This window comes from Hyperolius riggenbachi, chromosome 9, assembly GCF_040937935.1.
Source record: "Hyperolius riggenbachi isolate aHypRig1 chromosome 9, aHypRig1.pri, whole genome shotgun sequence".
Taxonomy (NCBI): Eukaryota; Metazoa; Chordata; class Amphibia; order Anura; family Hyperoliidae; genus Hyperolius; species Hyperolius riggenbachi.
Genome location: NC_090654.1, coordinates 218,286,461 through 218,311,221, shown reverse-complemented (window position 1 = coordinate 218,311,221; position 24,761 = coordinate 218,286,461). Strand labels below are relative to the sequence as shown.

Below are 24,761 nucleotides of genomic sequence, written 5' to 3'. Positions count from 1 at the left end.
GGGATAGCAACAGAGGCTGGGCTGTATTGGCAGATCCAGCCTCTGTATGCAGATAACATTCTTTAAACACACCTCGGGTTCTCTTTAAGTATTTTATGCCTATAACAGTGAGGGATGTTAGTCCCACCTTCAGTTGCAACGCTGATATTAACTCTTTTAGGCAGAGAAAGAAGAAAAGCAACACGGCATACTTACTTGTGTGCTTGGCACTGTATATACACATCTATCTTATCATATCACATGCTCAACAGCGGCCTTTTATCCGTTAGCTATTTTACACAGTAAATCCTTGATCAGAAAGAAGAAGGAAGATTAGGCATTCTGACCTGTTGACAGTGATTGACTTTAGCCAGATAAGTGGAAATCGTGTCATCTCAGCATGAGAGGACTTTGAAGGCTGCCTCCTTGTTTTGGAAATGCTACTGGCCTGGCTGTAATGACGATTATTTAGCTATGATAGGTTTGAGTCCCTCGTTTGAACAGGTATGCAGTTCACAAAAGTCAGAATTACAGCGAGCAAACTGCTAAATCAGCAATGGAAGCCTCCATATTGCTCTCATGACATGTTCATGTTAACAGGTTGATGATACATTTCCAAAATTAACTTTGAGCCACAAAGTCCCGACTCTAGCTCCATTTAAACAGATGAGGGATTTGTTCTCTCTCGGAGGGGTTTTACCAAGATAATGAAACTATTTGTAGGCCAAATAATATAGAAGTCAAGGTCGCAGTGAGTCACGGCTGTCACTGTCAGGCTAGAAGCAGTACAGCCGCTGAGGAAAATTTACAAATACAATTAATGCTTATTAGCATTTTTAGCAATCATTGGGCTTGATTCACAAAAGGGTGCTAACCTAGTTAGCATGCCTAAAAGCCTTGGACATGCAAACTAGGATGCTAAGTAGTTTGCACGTCCAAAGCTGTTACTGATCGCACGTTAAGTTGGTGTGCCCGAAACGTTGCACCAGTGCGCGAAATGTGGCATCGCTCGCTATTTTGCATGCAAATGTTTCGTGCAAACCGCGCATCGCTAACCGTTGCGCGCACAAATGTTTGCGCGCATATTAGCGCGTGAAGCGCCTGTTTTCGCGTCCTAAGTGTCTTTTCACTAGCACGTTAACACTTAGCCCCCTTTAGTGAATCAAGGCCATTGTGTTTTCTACGAGAGCATATTTCAGACCCCTACTGACAAGAACTCCTGTCATTACTATGGAGGAAGAAGATGGCACAGTGTCAGTGTTGGCTGCACTCTGTAGAAGATACAGTACTTGCCTTTCTATGGCCCGGTTCACACTTGCGTTAGAGTGGCAAACGGATCCGTGAAAACAGATCTGATCACCCGTCCATCAGATCCATTTTCACTCCGTTCCGCTGCTTCCATATGTTTCCCCACCTCCCCCCAGACCCCCACCCCCAAAGTGGATTTTGCCCCTTGGAACGTTCCGTTTTCTCATTGCCCCCCAATGCAGCGCTTCAGTATCAGTTTCTGTTCCGCTGGGCTCATCGGTTTGGAAAAATTGCTGCAGCAGGAAATTTGCAGTCCGCTCAACGGATTGTGCAGAACGGATCCATTTGAACAGACAGATGTGAATGGATCCATAGGTTAACATTGACCGTTTTTTACTGCAAGTGTAAACCGGGCCTAAGAGATTAATCAGGCGACTTGGCGGTGAGCGACCATCCGATTTGATTACATTATTATAATTGAATGAAAATTGGTGCCACCACTCTCTGAAATCCAAAGCTAACTGGTCAAAACAACTGACCACCTTTGAAACATTGATCATTAGTGAAGGACCACACAGACATCTTGTATCACAGCTCTATCAGATGCTCTTGGTTACGCCCTCAACTTCCAAACTCAAATTCCAGTTTGACTGGGAAAAAGACCTAGGTATCTCTCTCGATGATGAACAATGGGGTAAAATCTTCCTCATTAACCACAAAGGCTCTCTAAATACTAATACCCAAGAGCTGGGATACAAGATTCTCTCAAGATGGTATAAAACCACCGCTGTATTACACAAAATCTTCCCCTCCTCCCCAGATTCATGCTGGAGATGCAACGCCCCACAAGCAGACATTCTCCATACATTCTGGTCCTGTCCCCAAATAACAACTTATTGGGTGGAAATACATCAGTTGGTAGAAAAGATTACTGAGAGCACAGTTCCCTTCACACCCAGCGCACTTCTCCTACATGACACTCACGAATCTCTCCAGTCTTACAAAAAATCTCTGACAGTACATCTTCTCAATGCGGCCAGAAGTTTGATCCCTCTCCACTGGAAATCCCCTCCCCCCCTCCCCCCCCCCTCCATTAAATCATGGGTCAGGAAGGTAGACTCTATTGATAGAATGGAGCACCTAATACTCCTTTCACAGGACATACCTGAACAATACACAATAACATGGTCACTCTGGTCTGAGTTCCAGACCTCCTCTCATTACAAAACCATCTTGTCCAACTGATGAGATAAGACCTTGTGTTCGACTACTCTTGCTGTTATCTACCCCCTTTTTCTTCGCATACTCACCTCTTTTCTACTCTCGAGCTTGCCGCTCCCCCTCTTTCCTACGGGTCTATGGAAACTACTGAGGTATCTGTGTGGTGCTCTCTGCGTATAACACACTGAGAAAATACTCCTTGGTGTCCACAGTTACCAAAAATTCTCCTGTTTCATACTCTACGTGATAATGCTGGCAACTTGTAGTTATTTCAACATTGTTCTTGACGTTCTATAACTGATAAAGTATCACCTTCTTTTTTCTGTACTTATCTTTTAATAAACCTTGATTGTGAAAAAAAAAAGAAAATTGGTGCCACCAAGTGCAAGCCCAATCGAAATTGGTCGCATTAAATCGATCAGACATGTTGCAAGATGTTGGGTCGTCGTGGTCGCTCAGGTGCACGGCGGTATCGGCGAGCGATATCAGGACGAGCGACAAAACCCCAGACGCTGTCCCCCCAAAGGTCAATAAGCTCTCCCCGATGCCCAGTGCACAATAATTAACATGTCCATGGCCACCACTGGCTCTAGGCGCTGTCCTCAATCCATACACGTGCCCCAAGTGGTTGCGCAGCGTACACGTGGGAATGTATAGACAGAGGAGCCCAGAGCCAGTGGCGGATGCAGGTAATATATAGTGCAATAGGCACTGGGGGGGCACATTGACCTTTGGAGGGACAGCGTCGGGCTGTCAAGGAGGCGGATACGACGGTACAAGGCCGAATCTGGATCGATTTCAGCATGAAATTGATCTGGAATTGCCCTGCGGTGTATGGGCAGGCAGCAGATCTCTCTCCAATCAAATTCAATCAGAGAGAGATCTGTCTCTTGTTCTGATATATGGGCACCTTTAATCTTTTCTCCCCATGCAGTGTACGCTCTCTTTTTTCATGTAAGTAGCTCCCAAGTGGCTTGGCAAACTTGTTCCCAAAATAATAGGTAACTGGAAAGAGAGGTTAGCAGGGGACCCCAGACAGCCTGTATTGCAATATGTGGAGCCAATGTCTCTTTTGCATTTGGTTTTCAGCTCCTGCTGCTCTCATTAGTCCTTTTATTTTTTCCTTTATTTATATTAGCATTTGAAAATCAGCAATGCAACATTTTACAAGTCAGAATAAAGTTTAGTAAATTATAAGGACTCCTTTTAGTAGATAAACACATTATTAAACAAGTCTGTTAATAAGACCTGTCAGAGGGAGAACTAAGGAACGATAGGGTACAGGAGAAATTGGTTCAGGAAAAGTTATGGGCCATGTTATTCCATAAGGCAATAGAGAGCAATAATGATGAACAAAGGGCATTGAGTTAGGAAACCAGAGATGACATCATAACTTATCTGATCCCAGTAAACTGAAAGCAGCTAAAGTACCTACAGACCTGGGATGTCACCTGCAATAGTCTCTCATGATTCCACTGGATTATAGCTTATCCCCAATCAGGCCTGGTGCACACCAAAACCCGCTAGCAGATCCGCAAAATGCTAGCAGATTTTGAAACGCTTTTTCTTATTTTTCTGTAGCGTTTCAGCTAGCGTTTTGCGGTTTTGTGTAGCGGTTTTGGTGTAGTAGATTTCATATATTATTACAGTAAAGCTGTTACTGAACAGCTTCTGTAACAAAAACGCCGGCAAAACCGCTCTGAACAGGCGTTTTTCAGAGCGGTTTGCGTTTTTCCTATACTTAACATTGAGGCAGAAACGCATCCGCAATCCAAAAAATGCCTCACCCCGGGAGTATGCGTTTCTGCAGAACGCCTCCCACTCTTGTGTGAACCACCCCATTGAGATACATTGACCAAGCGTATCCGCGTATACTTCAGAAGTTCACTGAAAGTTCTTTCATGCTAGAATTTCAGCTGAAACTATCACAGATTGATGTTTTGGAACACAAAAATATGTGGGGTGCATGCAGATTAAAGCGGACCTGAACTCTTGCACAGGACAGAAGGAAAACAGAGAAATGCACCCTGCATGTATTTAGAGAGTTTAGCCTGTCTAATTCCCGCTCATCTCATCTAACCACCACTGCAATTTGATCTCTCAGCTGTGTCAGCTCAGGAATATCCTCTGCCATGGCAGAGAAGCTAATCTGTAAACATTGGATGTTAAACTTATTAAGGTTACGATGCAGTTGCTTGTCTTTTAGAGGAGAGAAGAAGTTCTGAGTTCAGGTCCGCTTTCACTTTTTCACTGCTTACAGGAAAAGTCTGATCATTTACAGGTGATTCCACAGTAGATGTTGACAAATCAGTTGAGTGGCACGGCAATGCAACGGATAGTCATGCCTCACAGGGGTGACTGAAGATCATTTACAAAAATACTGACATGTCTTCTGGTGTCCGCAGTTTTTAAACATTTCAGAGTAACAAATCCCATATACTATGCGATTTTCCATGGCAAATTCAAGCACTGTGTTGCCCCCAACATACCACTAGATTTTCGTCCAAAACCGATCAACATTACGGAGTGTACAGATAATTTTGGTGGTCAAAAGGGGGCAGAGACGTGACGTTATCTATGCCAGCTATCTAGGCCACCCCAGGACTCCCCCAGTTATATTTCTCTCCTGGGCCTCCTGTAGAGTATTAGAGCAGTGTGGAGCTCACTCACCTGTCCAAACAGCGGGTTCCTTCCTCTGCACTTCTGTGATCTCCCGGTGCCTGCACCCCACGGGCACCAAGAAATGACAGAAGCACACAGAAAGGAGCATGTCAACTGGACAGGTGAGTGGTGAGGCCGCTCCATTGTGCTAATAAAACTCTACAGGGGAGTAATATAGATGGGGAGACCTGGGGAGGCCTTTCACCAGCTGGGGAGCAGCCTATTATGTATTTTTTAATAGATTTCATGACTAAAGGGGAACTGAAAATCTTCCTAAAACAAAGTGTTTCACTTACCTGGGACTTCTGCCAGCCCCGTGCAGCCTTCCTGTCCCGCGCCGGTCCTCATATCTTTTTCCGCGTTCTAGCCCGCCAGGCCGCTAATGCGGGATACAACACGGAAAAATATACGCGTGGCTCGGGGCGCGCAGGCGCAGTTGCCGTCGACTTACAAGTCAACAATAGCGAAAGTAGCTGGTGGCGGGAGAACGGAGGACTGCAGAGGACCGGCGCGGAACAGGAAGGCTGCATGGGGCTGGCAGAAGCTCTAGGTAAGTGAAACACTTTTTTTTTAGGAAGATCTTTAGTTCAGCTTTAAATCTATAAAAAAATCAATGTGCAGTGTGTGGCAGTAATAGATCCCTCTCTGATCAGATGTCAATCACAGATGGATCTCTCTGTTGGACTAATCAGGTGGCCATCTGCCAGTGTATGGCCACCTTCACAACAGTCCGATCATGCTTGCATGGAATAGGTTAAGCGTAGTGGCACAGAAGATAGCACTCTCACCTTGCAGCATTTAGTCCCCATTTAGAAGCCCAGCTAGGATAAAATCTGCTCGGAGTTTGTATGTTCTTGCCACATCTGTACGGGTTTCCTCTGAGCATTCTGGTTTCCTCCCACATCCCAAAAACTTGCAGATAAGTTGTCTTTTGAACCCTAAAAATTGGCCCTAGGCTTTGATGGACGGGGATGAGATTATGAGCACCTCTGCAGGACAGTTAGGCTAGGTTCACATGAAGAATGCACGACGTCTGTATGTCTCTCGCATCTGGTTACTCTGGAAACGTGTGCATCCATCGCTGCACACCTCTCAGGTTTGTCTGGCGCCGGTTGGGTTGCTGCTTCTTATGCTCTGTGAACAAGCATCACAATACTGCTGGGGCTCCTCATTGGATTGAAACAAGCCAATAGAAATCCAGTGTTCTCCCCAAAACTTTTTATCCAGCCAGGTGGCATGAAAAAGTAGCCGGGTGTGGCGCGACGGAGGGAATGCAGGGTCGGCGCAATTTTGCCTACAGAATAGGAGGAGGATGAAGATGCAAGCTGATTACAGCTGGGTATTCACCAAAATTAACTGGGTGGAGCACCCAGCTAAAAGAGGCTGGGGGGACCACTAAAATCCCCAGGGAGTATTCTCCATGGTCCACCGCTCAATGGCAATGGACATGTCCTGTGCTTAGCATAGGATCTGTTAACCTGCCTCGGTGACAAGGCTACGTACTCTGTAAAGTTCTGCAGAATATGTAAGTGCTATATAAACACTAAATAATAATAAGAATTAAGTATGCAGCATAGTAAAAATAGAAATCTAAACAAAATAAGTATTTCACAGCCTGGCTCCTGTTATTGCACAGCCCTGTTTTGCATACATGGAGCTCAATGAACAAGGCGGGGACAAAACAACAATCACATCTATTTACTGGAAACAGATAAGTAGTACTACACACTGAAGCATGACAGCCTACAAACAATGGACCTGTATAAAAAGCAAACTGCATATAATCATTACTACACAATGCAACCACAGCACACAATAGCTACTAATCATACCTGAGCTCCTTCTATGTACATAACAAATCTGATATATGTATTTAGCACTGCAGAACAAGATGGTGCTATAGAAACAGAAGGCAATGATGAGAAACAAGAATACCCATGACGTGAACCATACTTCTAATATAACATGTTACATCAGTACCAAAATGTTCCTTGGTTAACCTCCTGGGCGTTACGGGCGAGCTCACCTCGTCCATTGACGCCGCAGGGCACCGCTCAGGCCCTGGTGGGCCGATTTGAATAATTTTTTTTCGGAAACACGCAGCTAGGACCTTGCTAGCTGCGTGTTTCTCCGATCGCCGCCGCTCGCCGCCGATCCGCCGCTACCCGCCACAAAAGAGGCCTCCCGACCCCGTACGCAGCCTGGCCAATCGCCGCCAGGCTGCGCTATGGGGAGGATCAGGACTCATCGGGACTCCCTGTGATGTCACAATGTCGATGACGTCATTCTGTTCGTCGCCATGGCAATGGGGGAAGCCCTAAAAGAAAATCCCGTTCAGAACGGGATTTCCTGACGAGCTTCATCGCGATCGGAGGGGTGGGAGGGATGCCGCAGGGAGGGGGGAATCATGTAGCTAGCGCTAGGCTAGCTACATGATAAAAAAAAAATTAGGTCAAATTACTAAATTTACTGTTATAAAAAGAGTTCTGAGAAATTAGGGCCGTTTCACACTGCATTGCAACGGGCAACATCGTTGCCTCACAATGATATTCCTATGGGACTTTCGTATCTAGAGCCGTGTGGCTGGCTTCCAACGCAGTAACACACAGCATGCTGTGCACTAAGAGGTCAACGTGTGCATCAACAGTGGCAGTGAGGCATACTTTCATTGTATTATATGCCTCTCTGTATGGTTGCAACGCAACACTACTATGCAGTGTGACTTTTTTCGCCACTGTTGTGATTTGATCGTAACGCAACTTACACAGTGTGAAAGGGCCCTAAACATTTAAAAGTAGTCTGTATACTCTGTATATTGCATCTCTGCATGAAGACTTGAGTTATGACAAGTAGATAAGTTCTCATAACTGCACTGAGCTTCCTGTTCCTGTGTATGCGCTTCCTGCTTCCTGGGCACAGCCAGTAAAACAATGGATGTGCAGAGAGTAGCGATCAGACCTGAGTCCATATCACAAATACCTCAGAAACCCTTTCACGCAGAAAAGGGCTGTAGTGGTGTGTTTTAAAGGAGAGGGACTTGATTCCTCAGGTGACATTGTAGGGCCAAGGCTGTACAGGCTAACAACGCTTTCACTTGCTAAGTGGGGGGAGGAAGGCCAATGAAGTGGCACACGAGGTACAGGGGTTGGACAAAATAATGCAAACACCTTGAAAATCAACAAAATATATTTTAATCTGGTGCAGGTCCACCTTTTGCAGCAATTACAGCCTCAATTCTCTGAGGTATTGATTCATACAAATTGTGAATTGTTTCCAAAGGAATTTTAGCCCATTCTTCAGTTAAAACACCCTCCTGTTCTTTTAGAGACGATGGCGGCGGAAATCGACTGCTTACTTGAATCTCTAATAACGACTATAAATGCTCAATAATGTTGAGGTCTGGGGATTGTGGTGGCCAGATGAGATGCTCAACTTTATTAGAATGTTCCTCGTGCCATTCTCTAACAATTCTAGCTGTACGGATTGGGGCATTATCATCTTGAAATATGGCATTCCCCTCCGGAAACAGATCTGGAACCATAGGATGAACTTGGTTGCCCAAAATTCCTAAATAGTCTTGGCTGTTAATTCTTCCATGAAGGGAAATCATTGGCCCGGTAGATTTCCAAGAAATAGCAACCCAGATCATCACAGAACCCCCGTCATGTTTTACGGTTGGGAGAAGGCAATCTGGATGAAATGCTTCTTTCGGCTGTCTCCAAACGTACACTCGGTCGGAGGTCGGAAATAAGGTAAACAATGATTCGTCAGAGAAAATCACATATTTTCAAGGCTCGAGGGACCAATTCTGGTGGTTTCTACACCACTCTAAATGCTTTGAAACATTTGTCTTTGAGAGCAGAGGTTTTCTAATTGCAGTTCTTCCGTGGAATCCAGATTTGTGCAGCTCCCGACGACCAGTTTTTGTGGAAACTGGGTTCTGTAGGTGTTCATTCAGCTCTGCAGTGATTTTAGGAGCCGTGGTCTTGCAAGCTTTTCTAACAATTCGATTTAAAGTCCAACGGTCTCTCTTAAGGGGCCCATACAACTAACGATTTTCCCGCCGATATACAGCCGTTCCGATCACAGTGATCGAAGCGGCTGTGCAATCGCCACACACACCGCTGACAGAACGATCAATTTCCGTCCGAAATCGATCGTTCCCGTCGATTCCCATCGACCCATCCATGCAGAAGATTTTTCTCGGTCCCCGGCAGGTCGGGAGTGCGTCGTTAGCGGCGTTCGAATGCCCGTCGACCGTCGCAATACATCGGTAATACATTACCTGCTCCAGCCGCCGCGAGTCCACTGATCTTCTTCTCCGCTTCGGGCTTTAGAGCTACACAGAACTTCCTGTCCCGGCAGGAAGTTTAAACAGTAGAGCGCCCTCTACTGTTTAAACCTCCCCTTGACAGGAAGTTCAGTAGCCGGAGCGTAGCGGAGCCGGAGTGGAGAAGAAGACAGCGGGAACTTGCGCCGGCCGGAGCAGGTAATATATGAGAGGGGGGGGGGGGGGCGGCGGCAGTGGCAGCTCCACAGATTGTGATCGGTTTCAGGCTAAAATCGATTCACAATCTGTTTGCAGTAAAGGTGGCCATATGATCCCTCTCTGATCAGATTCAATCAGAGAGGGATCTATCTGTTGGTCGAATCTGATGGCAAATCGACCAGTGTATTGCCACCTTTAGACAACTTCAACTTTTGGCCACAACTGTGCTTTGCTGAGGAAGTTTTTCCTTCTCTTTCAAAGGCAGTCATTACTTTTGAGGCAGTCCCTCTTGAAATGCCAAACATTTGGGCAGATTCGGTTACAGTAGCGCCTGCCATACAAGCACCAACAATTTGGCCTCTTTAAAAGTCTGAGCGATCTGCCATTTTTATAAATTATAACCAACTTTGGTTTAAATATCTGTAAAAAACAATTATTTTCATTAAACATATCAAATAACAAAAATAATAAACAAAAAAAAAATTAACATATGCCAAGTTTTGATTGCTTAAAACATGTTCAAAGATTATGATGCCAAAATGTTAGGTGTTTCCATTTTTTTATCCAACCCCTGTACGTCACGTAGTGGGTGGGGTGATTGGGTAGAATAATGCTCACGACCAGCAATCAGCCGAAACATTACAGGCAGCTTTACACAAGCTAAATTCTCAGCAGAGACAGTTGTTATCATCATTATGAATGAGTGTGTACACGGTAAAGGTGGCCATACACTTATAGATTTGCAGCAGATGAGACCATCAGGTAGATTTTTGTCAGATGCCTGTCGAGTCAAATCTGACAGGAATCTATCTGATGTGTGCCACACACTAGGAACAGATTTCAGAATAAAATCTATTGGAAATCGATCTAAATGCGTTATTGGACCATTAGCTCCAATGCAACTCTATGGGCCATCCAACCTAGATTTTCCATCCAGTCAGATAGATCAAATCGATCGATATCGATCGAAATCGGCCTCAAATCGATTGATCGACGGATTCAATAGATTAAATCGACCGATTCTATCGATCGATGGATGGCTGAAATTGACCAGTGTATGGGCCCCTTAAGTGTTTGTTGTAAACGATGGACAAACAAGGGACTTATGTTTCCTCATAGGGCAGAAATCAGTAATCATAATTTCATTATTGCTGCACAAAGCCACACCTGCTTTAGGGCCCTTTTCCACTACCCTGCGTTTTGCGATCTGATCCTGATCACTAACAGATCACAAAACGCAGGATACAATGAAACTAATGGAAACAGCAGCGGCCATTTCCATTTGTGCGATCTGATTGCGTTACAATTTTGTCCAGAGCGCAATTGTCATCCTGCTGTGTTTCGGATGTGATTGAGCTCCTATACTGAGTAAAGTAGCTTAAACGCAATTGCAATCACATAGTGGAAATTAGTTTGAAACGTGATTGCAGCACGAAATCCCATATTAGGCAACAATGTAACAACTTTTCCCTTTCAAAACTGCAGCAATGGTACTACAGAGGTCTCAAAGGTTTGAAATATTGTTTAACCACTTTATCCACCACTACAGTATATCTACGTCCTTTGTGACTTCATCAAAGCCACAAGAACGTAGATATACGTCTTGTAGCTGAAGCACAGTTGTGCACGGTTGAGCATTGCTCCTGTGCACACCTCCGGCACTAACTGCAGCACTAATTGGTGTAAGGGGATATATATCTTCCTTGCGCCAATAAGATTGATTTTTACCATTAAAAATGCTTCTAACATGCTTCAGTTCATAGGGAAAAATGCACACCATAGCATTATTTCAGAATCAAATATCCTCAACATAAATTGTGACTGGACCATAATTTACATTTTGTGATAAACGATATACAGTAAGTAGCCAAGTAAAATTTGTGTTTTTTTTTTCTACAGTAGCGCTTTTTCTTTTTAAACTGGAATTGGTAAAACTGAGAAATAATGTGTTTTTTCTATTTTTTTCCTTATTTCCCCATTAAAATTCATAGAAAACAACATTGTTGGAGTGAAAAAATGGCATACAAGGAAAGCCTAGTTTGTCTTGAAAAAAACAACATATATTTCATTTCTGTGTCATAAGTAGGGATAAAGTTATTTCTGATTAAATAGGGACATAGCAAAAATGTCAAAACTGCTCTAGTCCATAGGGGGAACACAGGGTCTGGATGTGAAGTGGTTAAGAAGAAGTGATGCGACATAGTGGGGACTATGCCTGTCCTAGCTCTCTATTTTGTTTTTTTGTACCACACTGCTAAGCAGCACATACTGGAAGAATACCTGGCGTGGGGTAGATGGTATAAAGATAACTAAATGAAGCACAGATACTGAAGGAGCATCAGCCATGCTAGAGTGATAGTGGAATCTGGCAGGACTCTGCAGTGACCTGGGGAGATTCCTGGGAACAGGTGCCTCTCATTAGTGGTGCTTCTATGCATGAGTCTCCAATAGTACAGTCAAGACTACTATGCCTTATATGCAAGGCTGGATTTGTAGCTTTTGTGCCCCCAGGCCAAGTAATTGTGGCTGCCATTCCATGTGCAGCCCCCTCTCCCATGTGTAACATCCATGTATGCAGCAGTCCCTCTCTTTCATGAACACTTCCCTTGGACATCAGCTTCCCTTTTTCCATGTTTTGCTCCCTATTTTCAGCCTCCTCTTTCCTATGTAGCTCCTTCTCTTTTATCATCAGGTGACCCCTTGTGCTGCTGCAGCCCAAGGCCCTGACCTTTGTGGTCCAGAAATCCGGCTCTGCTAATATGAAATGCATAAATACATTCTATCAGTCAGTTATAGCATCCTGAATGTGGCAGCTTCAACTACATGACAGGTGGTTAAACTTCAATCGCTCCTCTAATTTGCCTATGCTAACATGAGGTGTTCTTATCCCTCACAGAATTGGCATGAGTTTTAAGGCAACAGATTGTCAAGTAGATGCTTTGTCGCTGGCTGTATACAAATAAAATGGAAATCTGTGTTGCACTGTAGGAGTTCCCCGAGTTCCCTGACATTCAAATGCTCTCACTTAACAAATATTTGAACAGTAGCGGCCCAGCACACAATAACATGTTAGAGGGTATGGAGGAATGGAGGGAATTAACATGTACCTGTCACAGGCAACATGACAATGACAAAGATTAACAATACTGCACGACAAATACAACACTCTGCAGCTTGGAAGGGTTTCAGAAATCATGGCAAAGAGCACGTCCCAATACTCTGGCTTACATGAATAGACTGAGATTGTTAGAACCGCAACTACATGGAGCCCAAATACAGTGCTCAGAAGAAATACAGTGCTCAGAAGAAATACAGTGCTCAGAAGAAATACAGTGCTCAGAAGACTGCAGACTGGGCTGAGGCTTCGGGAAAAAAAAAATGTTATTTCTGGCATTAAAATCCAGCATTTCCTGGTATTTCACCTTTAGGTGCGAGCCTTGCCCACTTCATGACGCTGGTCCATGGCTGTATGAAATAAGGTTGGTGCGTTTAGCCTTCTGGGTAGTGGTATCCTCCCCATCATCCCATGAGAGGATTTTCTTTGAGCCGCAGTTTCTTTGTGAGGAAGTGCTCTGTCAAATCGTGCTACCCTGTTGTGCTGCCATACTTCCTGTTCAATAATAAGTTATACACAACAAATTTGGAGGGGGTAGTGAACCAGAGACGAAGCACCCTCATGTATTTTACCATATATATCAGTGGGAACATTAGAGAAAACACCAACCCTGCTCTCTGCTTCAGCCTTCACTGCTCAGCCTGTTTGTTATGAGCCCTGATAAAATCCCGGACTGAGCATTCAGTCTGGCTTTGCACAGGAATCATTATAGCTGAGTCATTATAGCAGAGCCAGAAGGGGGCAGGCTTGGGCTTGAAAGGACATCATAGAAAACAGACTCAACTATGATTCCTGAGCAAAGCCAGACTGAATGCTCAGTCGGGGAATTTATCAGGGCTGATAACAAGCAGGCTGAGCAGTGAAGGATGAAACAGAGAGCAGGGTAGGTGTTTTCTCTAATGTTCCCACTGATATATATGGTAAAATACATGAGGGTGCTTTGTCTCTGGTTCACTTTAACCTGCTGAGCGGTCTGGACGAGCTCAGCTCGTCCAGTACCGCCGGAGCCTGCCGCTCAGGCCCTGCTGGGCCGATTTGGCTCAAATAAAAAGCAGCACACGCAGCCGGCACTTTGCCAGCCGCGTGTGCTACCTGATAGCCGCTGCAGCGCGGCGATCCGCCGCATGCAGCGGCGAAAGAGGGTCCCCCCAGCCGCCTGAGCCCAGCGTAGCCGGAACAAAAAGTTCCGGCCAGCGCTAAGGGCTGGATCGGAGGCGGCTGACGTCAGGACGTTGGCTGACGTCCATGACGCCACTCCGCTTGTCGCTATGGCGACGAGGTAAGCGAAACACGGAAGGCCGCTCATTGCGGCCTTCCGTGTTACTTCTGGCCGCCGGAGGCGATCGGAAGAACGCCTCCGGAGCGCCCTCTAGTGGGCTTTCATGCAGCCAAATTTCAGTTGGCTGCATGAAATAGTTTTTTTTTATTAAAAAAAAACCCTCCCGCAACCTCCCTGGCGATCTTAATAGAACGCCAGGGTGGTTAAGAACGTAACTCGTGAACTAATTACGTTGGGGAGCTGCAAATCGCCACAGATGTAGTTTAGGGGCCTCCTCCCAACCCTCCAAATTTGGGGTACATAGGTGGAATAACTGCAGAGATATCGCATGCCACAGTTTCATTTTCCCGATGTCTCTGTACTCCCATCCACTGACTAATGCATTGCATTGGGCACAGATGCCAGGAAAATGAAACTGCAGGACTGTGCATAGGAGATGGCAACCCCCATACAATTGTGAGGACATATGAACAGCCCCCTGTAGGTAAGTAATGCCTCTTCAGACTGGCAACCGCCATTGTAAGAGCATGCGGTGCGATGACCGCATCACACTGCAACGTTAAAAATAGCCTTCGGAGATTACTACAGCAATCCACGGTAATCTCCCTTCTGGTTGCAAGCCAAGCCGGGAGTGAGGCTCTCTAATGCTCACTTCCTGTGGCCAGCATTACAATCGAGCGTAAGTGTATTGAAAAAATACACTTCCCCGCATGCGCGCCTTAACGCGAATGCTGATTTTTTTTAGAAAGCTGTGTTGCCATATACTTGCATGACTTTCGGTCGGTGCACGGCACTTCTCATGCCGGCCTCCAACGTGCTGTTGCCCGTGCGCCTAATTAGAGCCTTCCGGGACATCACAAAGCGCCAGGTGTGAAATGCCCCTTAGACATGCACTGGTGTAGCGTTACCCTGCGGCAAAACAGGGTAACACACCGCACTAGTGTGAAAGAGGCCTCAAACATCGGTGATGATGAAAGCAGAGCTGATGCGACACAGTGCTAAGCATGCTCTTCCCCAACTACGGTATTTGAAACGTGTTGCTTGCATCAAAATTAAACCGGCGCATGTTTTTTTCAGACTGGCTGATCTGGGTAACTATTCCGGTTTTCTTGGCACCTGCCTTGATAATCAGCCTCGGACGGAAATTGCTTTTGTGCTTTATTGCCCATGAAGTGCAGATCAGCAATCGCCCGTCATTCAGCGGACTGTAGCCATCTGAACTCTATCTCGTTGCTGTGGTTTATTGAGCTTCATACAGCATTTCTGTTTGACTTGCTTTACTAAATAAAACACAAAATGCAATATATCATGTATGACTTCTTATACCAATATTTTACAGAAAAGTCACACTTGAGTCATCTCGTTATTTGTAACGTTGTAGTCATAAATGTCATTATGTACACAACACACCTTACATTCCACTACAGAGCATAAAACGCCAACACATTATTACATCAGCCCTCCAGTGACCAGCGATAACTACTTGGATATTTAACAGTACAGGAATATTACCAGCAATAGCTACTGCTTTCCCCTTATTTGGCATTAATAAAAAACAAAACACACAACTCTGCAAAGGCCCTTTTCCACTGGTCGAGTTTCGAGACATTGACGAGGGCATGGTGATAAACACAGTAATTTAGTCATCACGGTATTGCTTTTTCACGGGCGCATTTTGATTTTCTCCCAAATGTAATGCTTGCAGTATTTTTTGTGCGTGAGGCTACCTTTCCATTGTAGCATTGCGTTTTCACATTAGGAAAGACACACACGATTTTTCTGAAAATGAAGAAAAAGTTGGTAATTTACATGCGTTTTTAGCGAATTTTCGCAATAGCCCCAATTTACATGTTCTGCCAACTGACAGCATGACAAATTCCTTTTTCTGGCAAGAATACTGACACGAAAACCAGGGCTGCGAAGTCGGAGTTGGATGATTTTTGTACCCACTCCATAGCCCTGACTGGGCTGTGGAGTTGGAGTCATTTTGGGTCTCTGGAGTCGGAGGTTTCATAAACTGAGGACTCAGAGTTGGATGATTTTTGTATCGACTCCACAGCCTTGGCAAAAAATTCTATTTGAATGCGATTTTTTGCATTATACATGAAAAAATCGTTTACCGCATGTAAAAATATAGATCAGACTGTCAGTTTTTTCCACGCATACAGTTTCATGCGAAAATTTGCATCATATGGAAACTCGCCCATTCACAATGATTGGTTTTCATTTGCGAAAGTCGTGGAAGAAAAAAAAAAAAATAATCACACAAGTGGAAACCTAGTTTAATTAAACCTGTGAGGGAAAAAATGCAATAGATAGATACTTACCTCAGTAAAGGGAAGCCTCTGTATCATCAAGAGGCTTCTCTGTCCTTCTCCACCCCACTGCTGCTCACTGCTGGAGCAACACTTGTATGGGGACATCAGACACTGCAGTGTATGCGCTTCAGTGGTCTCCGCAGACCGTGTTGCACCGCGGTCCCGAAAACATGGGTAAAATCACAGGATGAGGGTAAGGGGGCTAAGTTATTGCTTGTCTGCTTGTATTTCATTTTACATTGAAGCCGGTTTCACTCTGCAAACTGCCAGTAGCAATGAGGTGCGTCGCGTCCGCTGCACTGCATCGCCAGAAACAGGCCTTCAGGGAGCACCGCATTAGTATGCGGTGTTCTCTGTCTGGCCACCAGCCAAACAGGAAGTGACGCGCTTGCAGTCAGTTCCTGCTAAGGGGTATGCGGAAGTACACAGAAGCGTATTGTAAAACTACACTTTGTAAAACGACGACATTGACTTTTTTAAAAAAACCTGTGTCGCTATAGACCAACATGATTTCCGGGCTGAAGCAGATCGCCACGAATCCCGCACGGTAATGTAGTTCTGTGCCAGCGTTAGCTTGGGGACCTTCGGCTCAGCGTACCACAATTTGGGAAGTATGAACTTCCCCATAGGGTTGCATTAGGCTGCACACCACCCCGGTGTGAAAGGGCTCTGAGGGTTCTTTCACACTTTGGGCTTGATTCACTAAAACCCTGATAACTCAAATATCACACCTTATCAAAGTTAACCCACCTTATCAGAGTAGCATAACAAGCGCTACGAACCCGGAGGGGCAGGACGAGTGCCATTGCCAATTAGCAGGCATAAGTTCGTAGCGCTCGCTATGCTACTCTGATAAGGTGTGATATATTTGATAAGGTGTGATATTTTTGATAAGGTGTGATATCTTTGATAAGGTGTGATATTTGAGTTATCACTGTTTAGTGAATCAAGCCCCTGTTGCATCGAAACAGACTACATCTGAGGGCTAGCACATTAACCACTTCGGTACCAGTGGACTCCGGCACCTTAAGGACCAGATAGTGACTGCTGGTACACAAAACAGGTTCCAATGATGTCACATCACACGGATTCATGACTACCGTAAATTGCGCCGCTCTTCCGTCACTGAAGCTCACTCGCTCTGCCGTCACTGTGACGGAAGAGCTCTGTGAGCCAGTCAAGACACGATTTAATTGGCTCCTGACCTGACTGGCTCACAGTGATCATGGGGTCAGGAACCAATGAAATCGGCTCCTGATCGGCTCACGGAGCTCTTCTGTCATAGCGACAGCAGGGCGAGTGGACTGCAGCGGCAAGAGAGCAGCGTGATCAGCTGTAGCGTGTGGTCAGAAAATTGAAATCTACTCGCGGCCAGGAATAACAGCTCCCAAACAGGGAGTAGATTTTAACTAGCGCGGTCTGGAAGCAGTTACATGCGGTGCTATGCAACGGGTTTCATTGGGAAATGGCAGTGGTTGCACTTGTGTTACAGGGTAACTAGCGTGTTCACATTGGCAGTGAGGCATACATTTATGGTACTGTATGACACAATGTATGTTCAAACTGCAGCAAAACCATGCAGCGCGACTTTTCTGAATTGTTGCAGTGCGGTTGAGGATTAATTGCATCGCAATGTACTGCAGATAGTGTGCAAGGAGCCTTATGCTGGGGATACACGGTACGTTTCTGTACCATGTATCGAGCCGTTGATGCTCCCAGCTGATCATTTTCGACAGGTCCGTTGACCCGCCGGATCGATTCCCCGCTCGATCCCTGCGGGCGGACAATAGCGGGGAGTCGAGCAGAAGATAAGGAAGCGCCCGCGGGGACGAGCGGGAATCGATCCGGAAGGCGGCGGGGACACGCGGGGATGCGGCGGGAGTCGGGTTGACCCGTGTATGCCCAGCATAAGGAGCACAAATACAACTGAAATTTATATTCTCAGAAGAGTTTCAATGGCACCTGTCAAAATGCAGCTCAAATTAATTAATAATTATGTGAACCCCAGGGAAGCTACGTTAAACAATATAGACAAAGTTCCTATCGGGATACAGGAGACCTGCCAGACAGCAGCCAGTCCAGACTGGAAGATACAGGTAGTACCTAAAGCTTGTAAGAATGTGGCAGCACCCAAGAAGCATTTGCAGTCAATGCCATCCCACTGCTGCAATTACACACTTCTAGTTTGGTCAAGCTAGAGGTAAGTCTCTACACAGATAAGTAAATGCACAAGTTTCCCAGGCAAGGGATAGTTTCTCTTCCTGATAATGCGCGTCCCCGCAGCCGCCCGGATTGATTCCCGCTCGTCCCCGCGGGCACTTCTTATCAGCTGTTCGTTTTTTTGCATTGTCCGCCCGTGGGGATTGAGCGCGGAATCGATCCGCCGCGGTGATCGGACATGTCGGAAATTATCAATCGAGCCGCTGATAAGGAAAAACTAACCGTGTATTCCCAGCATTATAGTATTTAACCAAGCAACAGATGTTTGGGGCAGGATTCACACAGTGTTCACTGGCAGCATACAGATAGTGGCACTGCCCTCTGGCTGACACAGGAGCATATTTAAACTTTACAACAGGTTGTCTAATTTGTGTTGTACAAAATAGGTTAACAGCCGCATCAAGTCTCCTAACACTGCGGCACTGCCAAGTTTCTGCTCCTCACTGTGCTATACAGTGAACAACAGCCCAGCGGGCACAGTAGGTGATACAGAGTGCCCCTCAGCAGGTGTTGCAGGCATGGGTGTAACAATCACTCCTGCAACCCCCACCATCGCAGGGAGGCCCAGTGGCTTCTTCCCTCTCTCCAATCGCTAGTGCAGCCAATTAACAAAAAACCTCCCCGTTCGTTCACAAAAAACATCCCTGCCACCTCTTCCCGCCCTGCACAGTAGCGAGTAGCGGGAGCGTCTGTCATGTTTTCCTGCTGCAATTTGCGGGCTCCCGATCATGTGACCCTCATGGAGTTTGGGGACCAAGGCGGCCCCATGGCATGCTATTATTTTTGCAGCAAAAGGAAAGTCTCACTAAGTCTCATATAACACTTCAAAGTTTAATAAGGTCTGCATACAAAACCCCCCATAACCCCCATAAAAAACGAGCCAAAGGGTATACCAGCCTAGCATACACAGCCGGCCGTGTCAACCACGCTGCACATACATACAACACCATCCAGCCAAAGAGCTATACTCCCGGGAGTTTCCAGTTAAAGTATCTCTCCAAGATGTATAAATATGGCCTCAGATCCAGTCCAAATCCAATTAAGAACATTTAGGAGAGGTGGTTAACACTGAGAGGACTGAGCTGAGCCCTCCAAGTTTCACTGCTCTAACAATTGAATGCTGGCTTTGAATAAGTGGCTGCAATCACTAACTGAGATCCCCCCCGCTGCATGGACTAACACTATTGCTTGCTAACCTTCACTCCCCCTGAATCTATACATGTTATACGGCAAGATAGCGCAGCAACTGATGGTTGTTAATACACATATATGAGGAGTACATCTGGAAGTGTTACTGGGACTCTTCATCACATCCTAGGTTCTTAATTGGATTTGGACTGGATCTGAGGCCATATTTATACATCTTGGAGAGATACTTTAACTGGAAACTCCCGGGAGTATAGCTCTTTGGCTGGATGGTGTTGTATGTATGTGCAGCGTGGTTGACACGGCCGGCTGTGTATGCTAGGCTGGTATACCCTTTGGCTCGTTTTTTATGGGGGTTATGGGGGGTTTTGTATGCAGACCTTATTAAACTTTGAAGTGTTATATGAAACTTATTGAGACTTTCCTTTTGTTGTTGACAACCATTATCACTTTATAGGCTCCTCCATAACCTTGGAGTGTACACTAATTATACTGGTGAGCGCTGGATATTGATAGAATTGCTATTATTTTTGCAGGGGGGGGGGGCTATTAAGTCTAGTTACACACCTGGTTGCAGGGCTATATAGTGGCATTCCTTATGCTAGGTACACACCATACAATTTTCTGTAAGATTCTTCTGTTAGATTTACCTACAACATGGAAAAAAGCTATCTGCCAGGTAAATCTAAGAGAAAATCTAACAGAAAATTGTATGGTGTGTACCTAGCATTAGGCTCTGCTTTTTATTTGCCACAAACTGGACAGTAGGAAGACCAGGTGTCAGATGCCATCTGCAATAAGTAATACAGAATGTGACTCCCTAAGCTCTGCATTTCAATATGCCCAATCAGCCAACCAAGCAGGCACAAAACGGGTACAGCACAGCATACTGAATAGGACTCACTAGGGTAAGATAACCAATATGCCACCTGCAGAACAGCAACCACAACAGGTGGTACACGCCTGGTCCTGTGGCACTCATCAGGCTCTGTTCCTTGCTGTGCCATATGCAAAACATGTCATTAGAAGTGAAACATTACAGGAAGTTATAGTGGGTCATACATTGTGGTATTCAAGAAGCTCTTCTGCTTCCACCACATCAGGAGACAGATGAAAGGAGAGTACAGTGGATCATACATAGTGGCACTCACTAGGCTCTGCTCCCGCCATTGCCACATGCAGAATTCCAGGTGACACATGATAGGGGAATACAGTGTGCCATACTTGGTGAAACACACTAGGCTCTGCGCTTTGCAGTCCACATACAGAACAACAGAGGACAAAGGTGACAAATCACAAGTGATTACAGTCATACTTAAAGTGTACCTGAGATGGTACACTGTGCTTTATTTATACTTACCTGGGGGTTCCTCCAGCCCCGTGAGCACCGTGGCCTCCCTTGCCATCCTCTTTGCCCCCTCTGTTCTGGTGCTACGACTTCCGTTAACCTGCTCAGTTGCGTGATTTTGAGAATGCACGGGGGTCGCCCGCGCACGCCCCCGCCACACTCCCATCCCTGGGAGCGTACTGAGCAGGCGCAGAAGCGCGACGAGGGGCGCACATGCAGCCGGACGGATTATCGGGAGGAATAACGCAAGAACGGAGGGACAGGAGGACGGAAAGGAAGACCATGGTGCTCATGGGGTTGGAGGAAGCCCCAGGTGAGTACTAATGACGCCCAATGTACCATCTCCGGTTCACTTTAATTGACCTCACCAGGCTCTTTTCCTTGCTTTGCCACATCCAGAAAAGACAGGCGGGTGCAAGTTATATATAGGGGCAGTCACCAGGCTCTGCACCTTGTTGTGACACATGCACAGTAGCCAGCCTAGGTGACACAGACTAGGATGGTACAGTAGGTGTGTAATTGGGCAGTCACCAAGATCTCCTCCTTGCTGTACCACATGTAGAAGAGAAGCCAGCCCATGTGACACATAATAGATGGGCACAATACATTATACACAGCAATAGGGCAGTCACCAGGCTATGCACCTTGCTGTGTCACATGCAGAACAGCAGCCAGCCCAGGTGACACACAACAAGTGGGTACAGTAGGTATGCAATGGGGCACTCATCAGGCTCTGCGCCTTGTGGACAGCAGCCAGCCCAGGTGGCACATACAAGGTGGGCACAGTAGGCATGCAATTGGACTGTCATCAGGATCTGCTCCTTGCTGTGCCACATGTAGAAGAGAAGCCAACCCATGTGACACATAACAGTTATACAGAGCAATGAAGCAGCCAGTCACCAGGCTATGCACCTTGTTGTCCCACATGCAGAACAACAACCAGCCCAGGTGGCACAATACCAGGTTGGTAGAGTAGGTATGAAATGGGGAACTTGACCAGGCTCTGCACCTTGTTGTGGCACATGCAAAAGGGCAGCCAGCCCAAGGGGATACAATACCAGATGGGTACAGTAGGTATTAAATGGGGGAGCCACCAGACTCTGCACCTTTCTGTGCCACATGCAGAACAGCAGCCAGCCCAGGAGACACACAACAAGTGGGTACAGTAGGTATACAATAGGGCACTTATCAGGCTCTGCACCTTGCTGTGACACATGCAGAACACCAGTCAGCTCAGCTGACATACTACAGGTGGGCACAGTAGTTATGCATAGGAGTACTCACTAGGCACTCCACCTTGCTGTGCCACATGCAGAACAGCAGCCAGCCCAGGTGGCACAATAGCAGGTTGGTACAGTATTTATGCAATGGAGCAGTCACCAGGCACTGCGCCTTGCTGTGCCACATGCAGAACAGCAGCCAGCCCTGGTGGCACATACCAGGTGGGCACAGTAGGTATACAATGGGGCAGTCACCAGGCTCTGCACCTTGCTGTGTCACATGCAGAACAGCAGCCAGCCCAGGTGGCACATACCAGGTGGGCACAGTAGGTATACAACGGGGTAGTCACCAGGCTCTGCACCTTGCTGTGCCACATGCAGAACAGCAGCCAGCCCAGGTGGGCACAGTAGGTATACAATGGGGCAGTCACCAGGCTCTTCACCTTGCTGTGCCACACGCAGAACAGCAGCCAGCCCAGGTGACACATACCAGGTGGGCACAGTAGGTATACAATGGGGCAGTCACCAGGCTCTGCACCATGCGGTGCCACATGCAGAACAGCAGCCAGCCCAGGTGGGCACAGTAGGTATACAATGGGGCAGTCACCAGGCTCTTCACCTTGCTGTGCCACACGCAGAACAGCAGCCAGCCCAGGTGACCCATACCAGGTGGGCACAGTAAGTTACTCACCAGGCTGTGCTCCTCGCTGTGTTCCAGGTCCACGTTCCCCTGGCTTTTGCTCTCAGAGTCACTGAGAAGATCATCCTCGGAGTCCTCCAGCGCTGATGAGCCAGTGGAGGACAGAGACGTGTTGGACCCGCACAGCCTCCGGTCAGCTAACTTCAGCAAGCCTTCGGTCCTCATTCCGTTCCAGCCGGGCAGATCCAGGAGCACCGCAGCTGGGCTGGGGGGTGGCGGCTCCTCGGAACTGGTCACCGTGAGCCGCGGAATAACTTGACTCTGCCAGCTGCCTCTCCTCGGCTCTTCCGAAGTATCTCCATTCTTTCTGTGCCAGCTGCCGCTCCCCATCCTCCTGCGCCTCGGCTGCCTCTCCCCGTCCCGCTCTGCAGCGCAGCGAGCTTCAAAGTACAGCCGCAACTCCCCTACACTCAGCCGCTTTCTACCACTGCCTAGGTTCGGAGAGGTCGGGGACTCCCCTGACCCCTCAGCATGGTTCATCCCGGTGTCACTCGTTTCTTCTGTAGGAATCATCCAAAGCGTGGCTTGTCGGGGGTCTCACAGACAACGTGCTCCTCTGAATGGACCAATAGCTGTCATAACATAAGAAACTCCAGTTTCAGGCACAGCACAGCAGCGCTGCGATGCTGTAACTGCTTCAACTTCCTCCTTCACAACCAGGGACTTGTGTGTGGGAGGGCTGGTTTTGTTGTCTCTGCTTTTTTTTTTTTTCTTGTTCTTCTAGTGAGAGTACTGTCTGTCAATGACTACAGTGTAAATGCAGCTATGCACTAAGTATACGTATTCCCTGAAAGAGGCAGGTACCTAAACGCACTTAAAATATAACTTTTATTGGTTATTTAAAAATAAAGGAGCAGCTATTAGTAAACAAAAAAAACCTGCTGTATAAACTGTATCTATGGAAGCACGTGAGAATTGTATTCATAAGTAGTGTAAATGCACAATTAGGAGATGCACCCTAATACTCAGAGCCTTAGCTAAGAAGCTGTGGGCCCCTGTGCAAGTTTTACATGTGCCCCCCCCCCCCCCCCCCCCCAGCATTCTGTACATTACAATTGATATGGCGCACCAAAACCTGCCAAGGACAACCAGCGTCAGAGGTGCAAGCAGGGGATGGGGAACACTGTGTTAATGATTACTACTATTCTAAGCATCTATAGAAGTGAATATTATCAGCACTGAACCAATAAAGAGTGAGCACTGTGATTGAGGCAGGGCCCCTCTGGCCCAAGGGCCCCGATGCGGTCGCTACCTCTGCACCCCCTATTGCATGCCACTGCTAGATATAGTAAATAATATAGTTTAGTGATTACACACATCCTACATAACACACGGCATGTTTCACCCTTACAGGCTTCGTCAGGAGTGAAATAACATATATACAGTGATCACTGTGTCAAATAATAATCCCTCATGCATGGGCGACGGGCGTCCACAGAAAATTTTCAGGGGGTGCAAAAAAGGGGCTGGCGAAGCCATGCGGCGTGCCTAAATACAGGAGGGAAAGTTTTGAGCGCACCGCGCCAAAAAATGGGGGTAAAAGTGCAGTGCGTCGTTCCAAGAAATGGGCCTGACCATGGACCAGGATATGTGTGTGGTCACAGATGGAGCCAAATTTACATGAACTTAGCAATGGTGGGACATTCGACTAGGACTATAGTAGGAATTAGATTGTGAGCGCCTCCGACACAGGTGCCCCCCAGTGTATGTAGTGACAGGGAGCCCCCCAGTTTAGGTGGTGACAGGTGCCCCCAGTTTAGGTAGTGACAGGTGCCCCCCAGTGTATGTAGTGACAAGGACTCCCAGTTTAGGTAGTG

General features: G+C 46.6%; 1 protein-coding gene across 1 annotated transcript in view; it reads right to left on the bottom strand.

The window, feature by feature from the left end:
- The window catches only part of LOC137532955 (inositol-trisphosphate 3-kinase A-like), a 144,214-nt gene extending 120,627 nt beyond the window's left edge, over positions 1 to 23,587 (bottom strand). Inside the window, exon 1 of the mRNA XM_068254013.1 lies at positions 22,936 to 23,587. Within this exon, the coding sequence (XP_068110114.1) occupies positions 22,936 to 23,457 (522 nt within the window). The 5' untranslated portion in view covers positions 23,458 to 23,587. The remainder of the gene's footprint in view (positions 1 to 22,935) is intronic.
- Between the last annotated feature and the right edge of the window lie 1,174 nt (positions 23,588 to 24,761).